Source organism: Labeo rohita, chromosome 5 (assembly GCF_022985175.1).
Source record: "Labeo rohita strain BAU-BD-2019 chromosome 5, IGBB_LRoh.1.0, whole genome shotgun sequence".
NCBI lineage: Eukaryota > Metazoa > Chordata > Actinopteri > Cypriniformes > Cyprinidae > Labeo > Labeo rohita.
The window spans coordinates 31,621,188-31,635,364 of NC_066873.1; the positions used below are offsets into that span (position 1 = coordinate 31,621,188).

Genomic DNA, 14,177 nt, shown 5'->3' on the forward strand with positions numbered 1-14,177 from the left:
ACTGATCTTTGCTCTTTTAATCCTCAGCTGTGTTTGCGGAGCGGGAGCAGATGTCAGATATAAAAGTTAGGAAACCGAGGCAATAAACAGCTACCTCTTGTGAGCAGACAACCTGTCACTGGAACAGCAGAAATATAACACGCCTTGGTGTTAACGTCAATCGAGGGACGTTTTTTGCAGAGTCGTCAGGTGCCAATGGCGAGCGGTGTTTAGCTAACGCTGCTGCTTTTGGGGGATGCGACGGGGCTCTTTTTTTAGAGCGGGCGACGTTGGACGAGGGATGCCAACTCCACAAGCCACACGCCGCAGTGACAAAACACTTAAGGGAGGAAAAAGAGTCAGCACTTACCATTAAGTAACCTTCTAGATCCCTCGGTCAGCGCCAGCTGCCTCGTGTTTGCATTTCAGGCAGGGCTGCCAAAGTGAAGGGGAGGCGAAAGCTGAATCTGAATTGACTGATACGCTAATGGAGGATCACATCTCACAGAGCCATTCATTAATTAAGGCTTCATTAAATAATCTCAGCAGTTATAGTCCTAATTTAGTCATTAGCAGTGGCTAATGGAGGGCAAATTCGTAGAAAGGGTTTGTTTTATGAGTGAATTGCCATCTGAAAGGTAGTGTTAGATCGCTGTCTCCATGCCTAGACAATTAAGATCCAGCCCCGGACGCCAGATCCCGTCAGAAAATATCAGAACAGCTCGTCAGCAGAGTAGTCTAATACCCAAACCCTGTTAACAGGAGACTTTGTCTGAAGAACACAAATCCAACAAGTATTGTTATACCAAACTGATTCACAACAATATCCCATAAACTTTGAGTTTCTGTAAACATTCCCTTGTAGCTCTTATTCATGAAGACAAACAGCCCTTGAAACCACACAGTCACAAGACTAAACAACAATGGAAAAAATATTTTAAAAAAATAACTATAATATAATATAAATGACTAATCAAATGAATCAATAAAATGAATATATAAATGATTAAATGGAATAATAAAATGATTAAATGATAATGATTATAAATTAATAAATGAATGAAGAATATATAAAAAGAAAGCAAAACACAACACAAAGGTATGGTTGCTCTGAGGCAAAACACACAGTTTGCATTTGAGGATCGTCCGATCCTTCAGTAGTAATACATTTCAGGAAGTGGACTGTGAAGTGAACAAATGTCACAGGCCATGTGATCATTGGACAAACTATCGACTGTCAATGATGTGTTGATTAGAGAATCATATATATATCAGGGGCGTTTCCAATAAAAACACAAGTATTACAAAACATGACATGAAAAAGCATATAAATCACTTGTTTTTTAAAAACTGTCTTAACACGTGACACCAGAAGTTGAAGTTATAGCGGGAGTCCACGTCTCTCTCGCCTTGAGTTTTAACAGACCCCCCTAAAGCGTGCAGTAGGTTTGTAAGGGGGGGTAATTGAGAATGAATGGGGGAAAGTCACATGAGAAATATGACTGGTTATGATCAGCTGTGACTGGTTCATGCAACAAAACCTGCCTCTTGTGAAGTCAAAAGTTCACATACACCTTGCAGAATCTGCAAAATGTTAATGATTTTACCAAAACAAGAGGGATCATTCAAAATGCAGGTAATTTTATTTAGTACTGACCTGAATAAGTTATTTAACAGAAAAGATGTTTACATATAGTCCACAAGAGAAAACAATAGCTGAATTTATAAAAATGACCACGATCAAAAGTTTACATACACTTTATTCTTAATACAGAGTTGTTACCTGAATGATCCACAGCTGTGTGCGTGTTTTTGTTTTTTTGTTTAGTGATAGTTGTTCATGAGTTCCTTGTTTGTCCTGAACAGTTAAACTGCCTGGTGTTCTTCAGAAAAGTCCTTCAGGTCCCACAAATTGTTTGGTTTTTCAGCATTTTTGTGTATTTGAAACCTTTCCAACAATGACTGTATGATTTCGAGATCCATCTTTTTACACTGAGAACAACTGAGGGACTCATACAGCTATTACAGAAGGTTTAAACACTCACTGATGCTTCAGAAGGAAAAAACATGCATTAAGAGCCCAGGGGTTAAAAACATTTTTAATTTGAAGATCATGGTAAATTTAACTTATGGAAAGATGGATCTCAAAACCATACAGTCATTGTTGAAAAGGGCTCAAATACACAGATATGCTGAAAAGCCAATGATTTGTGAGACCTGAAGGACTTTTCTGAAGAACAGCAGGCAGTTTAACTGTTCAGGACAAACAAGGAACTCATGAACAACTATCACTAAACAAAAACACACAGCCATGGATCATTCAGGTAACAACACAGTATTAAGAATCAAGTGTATGTAAACTTTTGAACGGAGCCATTTTTATAAATTCAGCTATTGTTTTCTCTTGTGGACTACATGTAAACGTCTTTGTGAAATATCTTACTCAGGTCAGTACTAAATAAAAAAATAACATGCATTTTGTATGATCCCTCTTATTTTGGTCAAATAATTACCATTTTGCAGATTCTGTAAGGTATGTAAACTTTTGACCTGAACTGTATATATCACCACTTTGCCAAGTCAAAATCAAACTTCAAACTCAAATGAAAACATTATTCATTTAGGTGACATGATTACATGACCAAACTGGGAGAATAAAGCACGAGAATACATGAATTACACACTAAATGTTTATCTTTTGCTCTTTATCCAGTGCTAAAAAGCTTCCTCCCTTTGTTATAAAATATAAAATTGCCAGCCTGCATTTTATTCTCACCAGAATCACTCACATCATGTCGAAATTACGGTTTCTGAACTAAGAATTTCCCAGGAGGACTTGAAGGTTGTCCAATGTCACTCCTAGAGTGTTTGTGGCCTCTGAGAGACAAATGTGATCATTTACCCATCCGTGAGATTTGACTCCATATCAAGTATGTACAGGAGCAGGTTGCAGAGAGGAAGTGAGTCATCTAAACACTGCTGTCCACTCCTGTGTTCTATAAGACATGACTGGCGGCGTGTGGGTGTAGAGGAGCAGTGCAACGCAGCAATGCTAGTTTCTCTCTGCTTCAGTGACAGCTTGTCCAGTGTGTGATAAACTGAATAAATTGAGGGCCACTTGGAGTTTATCGAAGCGATCTGACATCTGAAACCCTCTCTGACCTATGTTTGCTCTCTGATATGTGACGGCTGCTTCTTTTTCTCTCCCTGTGTTTAATCTCTCCCCAAATCTTTGATCCGTGGACGTCGGAAAATGTCATTGCCATTGTTTGTTTTGTTATCCCACATCCTACGCTTCCGCTCATTCATTCACTCACTCACATTCCTGGCCATGAATTTTTATCTCTATTCGTACACTGCTCTGTTTTATGTTCCTCTCCAATTCTGCATCTAAACACAACTGCACCTTCGTCAAAACCATTTAAACCTCATTGCGATGGTGGATTTCACTTTTCTGTCACCTCCATCCTCTTCGTTCCTCCACCCTGGTGGTCTGTTTTTCCCCGGTTCTGTCCAGCCTTCTACAGCGCGGCCCCTCTCACCTCGGCGGGCATCATTCCCATCATGCAGTCTTTGTGTCCGGATGGTCAGCGGGATGAGTTTGGCTTCCTGCAGTATAAAAACTCCACGTGAGTCCACCTACGCTCCGTTTCTGATTTTTCCTCTCTCGATGACTAAGATGGGCTCTAATGGATTCTGTTCTCATTATATGGTGTGAATAGCAGTCACCATCACCACCTGTAATAGTGATCTTATGAGCTGTTAGATTGTGTAATGGATCTCATCTTTGTGCTGAGGTGTGATTTGATCTTTTGGACTGTAGTGATATAACTGTGTAACTATGACCTCAGCATGACTGGTCACCAGCATTTCTTAGGTTTTGGAGTGCACTAGTTTAAGTTGCAAGAGTGCTTCCTTGGTCAGTTTTACTAAAATTGTTTTTCAGATTTTGCTGGTAAAGAGCATGGCTGTTCTCTTCCACTAGCCAGACCATCAAGAAACTGGAAAAATGGTGTAGAAAATGGTGTAGAATTCAGACTTTTCTAGTAATTTCACAATTAATTACAAACAGCAAGTAACATAGAATTAAACATTAGAAAAATGATCAATCAACTGTGATAGTACTAATCAGCATTAATGCATCTCCATGGACCCTGTGTTATTAAAACTAAATATTTTAAAAATAGATTTTATTTGAAATAAAGCTGAATTTAAATTTGTGTATGTACAGTATATATATGGATATGTATAGAGTTAAAACATGTAACAAAAAAAAATTGTTGCCTTAACTTAAAATAAGTTAAAGTTCTAAAATTAATTAAATTAAAACATAAATAAAAATAAATTAATGTTGAATAGAGATAAATAAAAATCACTTAAACACATTGCAAAATTACTAAAACTTAACCTAAAAATAAAATGAAAATTTGAAATATAAACAAGCTAATTCAAAATATTAATATGCTATAATATTATACTAAAATAACACTGCAGGGACCTGGTGATATAGTATTGTGCCAACACCTGAATCTTGATAAATGATGTTGTGATTCTTTGTTTGGACTTTGGTGTTTTGCACTAGAATTACTACCAGTCAAAAGTTTTTGAACAGTAAGGTTTTTAATGTTTTTTAAAGAATAAATGTCCACCAAGCCTGCATTTATTTGATCCAAATGACAGCAAAAACAATTTAGAAATATTTTTACTATTTTTACTATTTAAATGACTCTTTTCTATTTGAATGTATTTAAAAATGTAATTTATTCCTGTGATTTCAAAGCTGAATTTTTAGCATCATTACTCCAGTCACATGATGCTCCAGAAATCATTCTAATATTCTGATTTGCTGCTCAAAAACATTTATTATTGTTGTTATTATTATTGTGTTGAAAACAGCTGAGTGAAATTTTTTCAGGTTTTTCAGGAGTTCAGAAGAACAACATTTATATGAAATAGAAATCTTTTGTAGCATTATAAATGTCTCTGTCATTACTTTTGTTACTTTTGATCAACTTAAAGCATCCTTGGTAAATAAAAGTATTAAATGATATACCCCCCCCTTTTTTTTCAAACAAATGCTGATCTTTGGATCTTTCTATTCATCAAAGAATCCTGAAAAAATGTACTCAACTGTTTTAAATACTGATATTAATAATAATAATAATGTTTCTTGAAGAGCAAATTAGCATATTAGAAAGATTTCTGAAGGAACATGTGACACTGAAGACTGGAGTAATGATGCTGAAAATGTAGCTTTGATCACAGGAATAAATTACATTTTAAAATATAAATATATTAACAGAAAGCAGTTATTTTAAATAGTAAAAATATTTCAAAATGTTACTGTTTTTGCTATACTTTAGATTAAAAAAAAATTGCAGGCTTGGTGAGCAGAAGAGACTTCTTTAAAAAAAAAATCTTACTGTTCAAAAACTTTTGACTGGTAGTGTAAATTTGAAAAATATATCTAATATTAGTTTGTGAGGTAAAATACTTTAAAATGTTGTTTTTTGTACCCCTCATATCTGTAATCTAAATAATTCTATAATTAGTACACGCCAGTCTGGACCACACTGGTCTAACCTTTTTTTTAGTTGGTTACTCTGCTAATACGATTTGCCCCTCTTTTTATTCTGCTCTTCTTGTTCCTCTTTTTAGTTCATTTCTTTGATCTTTCTTTTTTTTCTTCTGTCTCTCAGTGTGACTCAGTTGTTAGAAAGAATCAGCGAAGTTGTGGAGCAGAATCACTTGTTTACGTCAGACAGGCCCAGTCTGGGAGAGGAGCTGGAGTCACTGCAGCAGCACCTTGAAAGTCTGAGCTCAGCACAAGGCCCTCTAGAGAGCCACTACAACACCAGCCACGGTCAGAAAACACATACATACATACACCAACCTTGCCCATAACCATACATGCAAATTAGAAATTAGAAGCAAATCACAATGCAGTTTCTGCTGGATTTAGTATTTAAATCACATTATTACATTTCAAATAGACCGTCATGTGACTCAGTTGTGGCCAGCTTAACAGAAGTATATTCTGTTGACACTATGTGTATACTTTTGACATTAAAAAGCACCTTTTTGTGTATTTCCAACTATAATCATGCATTAACATCATAATTTTATTGACTATATATTGAATGGAATCATAGACCACACTGAAAACAACCATACAGTAATATGTTTAGACAAACATGCCCAAACTGACAGACATCTGCCATTCTGAGTGTTATTGAGCTGATTTCTTACACGCCAGTGGACACGTACAGTACCATGATACAGTAAAAATCATATTGATCGCTTTATACTGTACTTGCATGAAGTATATTGAGCTAAGAATTGATCATCATACATTACCGTTCAAATGAGGTTGGTAATATTTTTTTAGGTTTTTTTAATCTCTTATGTTCACCAAGAAGGCATTAATTTCATTAACAATACAGTAAAAGCTGTAATATTGTGAAAAATTATTAAAATTAAAAATCACTGTTTTCTATTTTAATGTATTTTAAAATGTCATTTATTCTTGTGATGGCTAAGCTGAATTTTCAGCTGCCATTATTCCAGTCTTTAATGTCGTTCAGAAAGTTCAGTGATCATTCAGAAATCATTCTTATATGCTGATTCAGTGCTCAAGAAATATGTCTTATTGCTCAAAATTTTATTTGAAACTGTAACCATTTTTTTTATGATTTTAATCAGAAGTTCAAAAGGGTTCAACAGTAACATTTTTTAACAATATAAAAGTCTTTACTATCACGTGCAAACAATTTTTGCATCCTTAATGAATATAGGTATATTTTCTTTCTGACCTCAAATGTTTAAATGGTAGAGTACAAATACGTCAACTGCAGCTAATAAAGATTTCTTTGATGAAAACTTTGTGCATGTCTCTGCATCAGGTTTTACTGTGGGAAGTGTCCTCAGGAACCAGTCGGCGTTCCAGCAGTTCCTGATCAGAAACCTTTCCCTGCCAAACGACAGCGCCAGCCTGCTGCTCTCCTCCCCCATCAACCTGAAAGAGGTCTGTCTTCTTCTCACCTCAACTTCCCTTTTCCTCTAACTCAGGTCAGACAGCAGTGCTTTTGAAGTCCAAATCATGACTCAGCGTCATGCTCCTCTGAGCCTTTCTTCCTCTTTCATCCTCTTTGGAGTCTCAGCTCGGGTTTGCAGCACCATTAACGATTCTGCTCCATGACAACAGAGAGAGAGGATGTGCGATAGAATCTAATGCTTTAGGGCAGAGGAGCTCCAGCATAATGCGCTTTAATGTGTCGGGTTAACGTGCTGTAGTCGATGTAAAAGTCTTGAGATATGCTCTTGTGAGTTGCCGAATTAAATGTTAATTTTCCTCAGGCAGTTGTGTTTTTCTCTTCTCTGGCTATTTAAAGTATATGTGTGAGATAGGAGTTTCTAAATCTGTGCCTGTGTGTGTATGTACTCAGGTGTACAATCTCATCTTTGGGACATATCCTAAAGTCGGATCAAAGGTAGAAGAAAAAGATGAAGAACAGCATGAACCCCACAGTCCTGGAGAGAAGCTTGTACAGCTGGAGGTACAGAATGACAAAAACGCACATATTTCCTTGTGTGTGCGTATATACACTACTGCTCAAAAGTTTAGGGTTATATTTTGTATAACAGCAAGTGCTAATTGAATAACAAAAAGTGAATGCAGTTTAAAAATGACAAAGACATTACCCAAAAATTCTATCATTAATTACTCACCCTCGTGTCGTTCCAAACCCATGAGACCTTTGTTCACCTTTAAAACACAAATTAAGTAGTGTTGTCCATAGTACCAACTTTGGTACTAGTCAGTACTGAAATTTAAATAATGTGACGATACCAGCATTTCCGGCTAGCATTTTGAACACTGTTGAGCGGATTCTTAAACACCTCTGATTGGCCATTGTGATCATTGTGATCTCTCGCTTAAGAGATATGTCTGTGATTGGCTACAATGTGCATCGCTTCACAAACCACTTACAGTTCCTTGCGAAAGTATTCATACCTCTTCATTTTGTTCATGTTTTGTTGTGTTGGAACCATATGTTAAAATGCTTTAAATGACTTTTTCCCACATCAGTCTGTCCTCCATACACTATAATGACAAAGCACAAAACAGGTTTGTAACAACTTAGCAAATTTATTACAAATAAAAAAACATTGCATAAGTATTCATACGCTTTTCTGGGACACTTGAAAATGAGCTCAGGAGCATTCATATTGCTTGTAGATGTTACTACACTTCGACTGGAGTTAACCTGTGGCAAATTCATTTGAATGAGTATGATTTGGAAAGGCACACGTCTTAGTTAAAGGTCTAACAGCTGAAAATGCATACTAGAGCAAAAACCAAGCCCTGAGGTCAAAATAACTGCCTGTAGAGTTCAGAGACAGGATTGCATCAAAACACTAATCTGGTGAAGAGTTCAGAAAAAATTCTGCTGCATTGAAGGTTTACAGAAGCATGTAGCCTCCATTATCCATGATGGAAGTAGTTTAGAACAACTAGGACTATTCCTAGAGCTGAAAACTGAGCAATTGATGAAGATGCTTGGTTAGACTGGTGACCAAGAAGCTGATTGTCACTCTAGTTGAGCTCCACGATCATATAAGCAGATGGGAGAAACCTACAGAAGGACAAACATCACTGCAACAAACCACTGATCTGGGCTTCATGGCAGTGTGGCCAAACTCAATCCTCCTCAGTGAAGACACATGAAAACACACATGGAATTTGCAACAAAGCACCTAAAGAACTCTCAGATTGTGAGAAACAAGATTCTCTGGTCAGATGAACCTCAATTCCAAGCAGGCACTGCTCATCACCTGCACAGTAGCATCCCAACAGTAAAGTGTGGTGGTATCAGCCTCATGCTGTGGGACTTTTTTTCAGCAGCAGGGACTGAGGGACTCGTCAGAGGAGAAAGAAAGCTCAGTGCACCAAAAAAAAATTGAGATAGCCTTAATTAAAACCCAGACCAGAGCATTCAGAACCTCTGACTGGGCTGAAGGTTCACATTCCACAGGACAATGATCCCAAGCACACAGCAAGAGTGGCCTATAGACAATTCTGTGAATTTCCTTGAGTAGCCCAGCCGCAGCCTGAAAGTACTGATTTAAGGGTATGAATACTTATGCAATGTACTTATTTCAGTGTTTTATTATTAATACATTTATGCAAAGTTGTCACAAATCTGTTTTGTGCTTTGTCATTGTGAAGTATGGAGTGTAGATTGATGTGGAAAATCAAGTAATTTAAAGCAGTTTAGCATAAGGCTGCAACATAACAAAATGTAAAAAAAATAAATAAATAAAAGGGATATGAATACTTTTGCAAAGCACTGTATGTCACATGGACTATTTTAATGGTGTCCTTACTACCTTTCTGGGTCTTGAACTTGGTAGTTGCGTTGCCATCTATGCACACTCAGAAAGCTCTTGGATTTCATCAAAAATATCTTAATTTGTCTTCCGAAGATAAACAAAGATCTTACTTGTTTGGGACCACATGAAGGGTGAGTAATTAGTGAAAGAATTTTCATTTTTGGGTGAACTATCCCTTGAAACTCCATTAAAATGCAAAAGAAGCGCAAACACTAAACTTACAGTAATGCAAGTGGCAACAATTAAATAATATAATAATTGTCCCACACTGTACAGACTTAATGCAGTGCCAGAGGTGCTGCAGTGCCTTACTCATTCATATTTCATACTTGTTGAGCTGCTGTAAGCAACTTTTTGAATACCGCACACATAATGTACCTACTTGAGAAATCACCTGTCAGTGTCCCAGCCATAGACATTGTAGATGGCAAAAATGAGTCAGGGAAGCAGGCAGCACCTCTTTTTTTAATATTAGCAACGCTTTCTGCCTGTAAATCATTTGCTGTTTTTGCTGATTTGTTGGCATGTCTTTGTGTTAGAGGATTTGGAGGGAGGTTATAAGGTTAAGATATCAGATTTAAATTATATCACATTGTTAGAGTAGATGAAAAATGTTAACTATAATAGTATGCATTATATATGTTAATTTTGACAGCCATAACAGTTAGCTTTACATACTGAAACTGATACTGTATTTTGGTTTAGATTCAGTAGACAGTTAGGTGTGATCTCGCTATGCATGAGTGCTGTGTAGCAGACTACTGAAATGAGGAGGCATGTGGGGATTTTTTTATTATTATTTTTTTTGTGTGTGTGGGGTGTGTTCACATTTTCATGAATTCTTAAGTTCCGGTTACACGCTGCTAGGCCTATTGAAATGATGCTTGCACATTAATGTCACGTCAAGTTTAAGCATAATAAATAAAAAAAAAGAAAATGTGAATTGACACTGTTGATATATTCTAGTGCCAATTTGTTTTTCATAGACATGGCCTGCTCAAAACAGGAACAGAACGCCCCTGCTATATATAGATGGTAGTAGTTAGTCATTTGCTGTGAAGGGCTTTCCAATTAGGGCATGCAATTGCTTATAACCTTGCAATTAAAAAACAATCATGATGTTTCAGTCTCTCTACTCCTTCATGCTCAGAAGCAGTTACTTGGAGGCTGGCGTAGTCTGGAGGGGGGTCTGATTCAGAAGGCTCTGAGAGATCCCACTAAAGCTGCTCACCGTCAAGCTCTGCTCAAAGTCCTGTCCCAGGCCCTTGGGATTGCTGGAGGTGGAGGAGGCCAAAAATTTGATCCTCAAGCACTGCGTGAGATGGAGGTCAGTCTGTGACTCCACTTTTAAATTTTCTTTTATATGTTAAATACATTTTAGTCTGCAGAAATCATAATCTTCCATTTAATGACAATACCTCACAAAACTTGTTACTTTTCAGGGAATTCTGTTGACTGGTGCAGTGCTTGAAACACTCACTTGTGGGGAAGGAGGCAACAGTGAGATAAGCAAAATCCTATTGGTCCCTGAGAAACAACAGGCAGTTTTACAGGCCTATCGAACAACTGTTTGTGGTGGACGGGCAGAGCAGAGGGCAGAGCTGTTTAAGGAGATGAGTGAAGAATTGAGAGATCAGATTGATACACAGAGAGTCTTTGATCAGGTACGTGGATGATCAGCACTTCTTTTTCTTGGTATTTGCATTTTATGTCCCATGGGATAATTTTTATTGAAAGTAACTTATATATGCTTACATATACATATGCATAAAGAAATTAACAATTAATATTTTTGTGTGAAATATATTTATCGGTTTTCCAAAAATGACAACTGTCCTGGTTGTAGTGTCATTTCTACCACACCAAACAATTGTGCCATTTTTTCATAGTGTGTTGTCACTGAAAAGCATGTTTGAGATAAAATATTAAACATTATGTCTGAATAGAATAATGAATGATAATTGATTTTACTTGTGAGCACTTATTTAAAGCACAAGCTTTGATTTTGTTAAATTATGCAAAAAAAAAGGCTTATTTATTTATTTATTTATTTATTGTGTTTTTAGTATACATAAATGCTAACTATGAAAATAGCTGTAGAAAGACAGGAATGTATGGAAGCCCGTTTCTGCCACTGAATTGTTAATAATTGAGACAAATTTGAACTTTTTATCTCACAATTCTGATTTTTTCCTTGCAATTGCAAGTTTATATCTCGCAGTTGTGACTTTTTTTGTCAGAATTGTGAGACAAACTCGGAATTCTGAGAACATATCATTTTTTCCTCTAAAAATTTAGCTTTATAACTCGCAATTGCAAGTTTGTATCATGCAATACTGAAAAAAAGTCAGAATTGTGAGTTTATGTCTCAATTCTGAGAAAAAAAGTCAGAATTACGAGTTTGTATCATGCAGTTCTGAAAAAAAGGAAGAATTGTGAGTTTATATCTCAAATGTAAAAAAAAAAAGTCAGATTTACGAGTTTGTATCATGCAATTCTGAAAAAAAAGTAAGAATTGTGAGTTTGTCACAATTCTGAGAAGAAAAGTCAAAATTACGAGTTTGCATCATGCAATTCTGAAAAAAAGTAAAAATTGGGAGTTTGTCTCGCAATTTTGAGAAAAAAAGTCAGAATTACTAAAAAGTAAGAATTGTGAGTTTAAATCTCAAAATTCTGAGAACAAAGTCAGAATTACAAGTTCGTATCATGCAATTCTGAAAAAAAAAGTAAGTATTGTGAGTTTATGTCTCACAAATCTGAGAAAAAAAGTTGAGTTTGTATCATGCATTTCTGAGAAAAAAAGTCAGAATTGTGAGATAAAAAGTCGCAATAACCTTTTTTTATTATTACTTTTTTATTCAGTGGTGCTTCCATAAGAATCTGTCCTTTTATTCCATATTGTTAAAAATCACATTTCCATCACTGTAATTATAAAAGCTATTATGCACAGAATTTGAGATGTGATTACTGTGGTAGAAATTTTCACTACACTGAGGGAAAATGAAAAGGAAAAAAGACTTTTCCCATATAGTTGGATGTTATTAGTGGACAAATTGAACTATTAAGAGTACAAAAAGAGTGTTTAATACACTTTGTAGGTCTACAGAGCCAAAAGTGCTTATTAACTGAAGAAACACTATCTGATATTGTATTTTTACCTATTACGATTAAGTATTGCACCTCTTTCCTTTCTCCATATGTCACTCTCTCCTGTCCTCCTTCCTCAGTTGCGCCTGGAGCAGTCTAACATGTCTGGTCTCTTGGATCAATCCCATCTCGGCGCTCTGCTGAAGAACCTGGCGGATGTAGAACGGCTCCTGAGGGATGTGGATTTGCTTTCAGGTCTGGCCAGACTGCTCCCTAAAGGAGCCTGTGCAGGCCACCAGCCTCCTCCTATAGCCAACACTTCCTCCTGGAGCTCCAACACCACAACATGGGGTCCCAACACAACAGACACCCCTGTGGAGGAAGGAGAGGGAGCCGCAGGAAATGAGGCCGAGGCTGAAAACCCTAGAACACAGTTTTCTGCCTTTGTTCAGCTCTGGGCAGGGCTTCAGCCCATTCTGTGTGGGAATAACAGGTGTGTGTTTGAGTGTGTTACCTTTCTGAATGTGAAATATGATTTTTTTTTTTTTTTTTCAATAATCTTTATTGTTTTATCAGGATTATTGAGCCAGAAGCTCTGAAACAGGGCAATATGAGTTCTCTGGGCTTTACCAGCAAAGAACAAAGAAACTTGGGATTACTTGTCCATCTCATGACTACAAATCCCAAAATACTCTACTCGCCCATTGGCTCAGAGGTGGACAAGGTCATACAAAAGGCAAGTCCGGATTCTAAGGTGTTTAAAGGCTGAAAAACTCTTACCTTTTAAAAGTTCCTGCTGGTCATTCTTTCATTTAATTTAAGCTTTACCCAATTAATAGTGAATCATTTGGATAGCTGGAAAGATTTTGATCAGATTGTTTTTGTTTTGTTTTGTTTTTTCTTTAGGCCAATGAGACGTTTGCTTTTGTGGGGAATGTGACTCATTATGCCCGTGTGTGGCTCAACATATCAGCTGAATTAAGGGCCTTCCTAGAGGAGGGTAAATTGCACAATCACCTGATGTGGCTCCAACAGGTAACAGTCTGTCTTTCAGTCACTAATTTAAGAGTTTTTAGTTTGAATAGCACTTTGTGCTGTGCATGTGCTTGATGCCTTTTGTTGTCTTATGTCATAGTTCATTGCAGACCTGAAGAAGCACCATGAACTGTTGAACGTCTCAGACAGTGAGCTGATGAACAGTCTGCTGGAGGAGAACTTCACCCTCCCGAACACAACCACTCTACTGGAGCAGCTGCACACCATCGATAATGCTGCTTGTGGTTGGACAAACTTCATGTCAAAGGTCAGGAGAAGAATTTGATTCAACGTGTCCTATCTTGTGTATCCATAAAAAAACACTTGTGTAGTGTGTTTTGAGGTTGAATTAGAATTAACATAAATACAACTATTTCCTTCATTTTGGAAAAAAAAAATACAGTGCTGCTTGAAAGTTTGTGAATTTTCTATATTTCTGCATAAATATAACGCAAAACATCATCAGATTGTCACACAAGCCCTTAAAGTTGACAAAGAGAATCTAATCAAACAAACAAGACAAAAATATATACTTTTTAATTTGCTTATTAAGAAAAATTATCCAGTGTTAAATATTTGTGAGGTGCAAAAGTATGTGAATCTTTGCTTTTAGTATCTGTTGTGACCTCTTTTTGAAGCAATAACTGCAGGTAATGTTTTTTGTAACTGCTGATCAGTCCTGC

The 14,177-nt window shown here is 36.6% G+C and overlaps 1 protein-coding gene across 3 annotated transcripts in view; it reads left to right on the plus strand.

The window, feature by feature from the left end:
* The window catches only part of abca2 (ATP-binding cassette, sub-family A (ABC1), member 2), an 84,549-nt gene that overhangs the window by 37,771 nt on the left and 32,601 nt on the right, over positions 1 to 14,177 (plus strand). For 2 of the 3 annotated variants that reach the window (XM_051110966.1, XM_051110968.1), the window contains exons 3-12: positions 3,497 to 3,608; positions 5,679 to 5,842; positions 6,882 to 7,003; positions 7,425 to 7,535; positions 10,523 to 10,699; positions 10,815 to 11,036; positions 12,600 to 12,952; positions 13,036 to 13,195; positions 13,366 to 13,494; positions 13,595 to 13,762. In XM_051110966.1, the coding sequence (XP_050966923.1) occupies positions 3,497 to 3,608; positions 5,679 to 5,842; positions 6,882 to 7,003; positions 7,425 to 7,535; positions 10,523 to 10,699; positions 10,815 to 11,036; positions 12,600 to 12,952; positions 13,036 to 13,195; positions 13,366 to 13,494; positions 13,595 to 13,762 (1,718 nt within the window). The remainder of the gene's footprint in view (positions 1 to 3,496; positions 3,609 to 5,678; positions 5,843 to 6,881; positions 7,004 to 7,424; positions 7,536 to 10,522; positions 10,700 to 10,814; positions 11,037 to 12,599; positions 12,953 to 13,035; positions 13,196 to 13,365; positions 13,495 to 13,594; positions 13,763 to 14,177) is intronic. The other variant, XM_051110967.1, reaches the window with a different exon arrangement.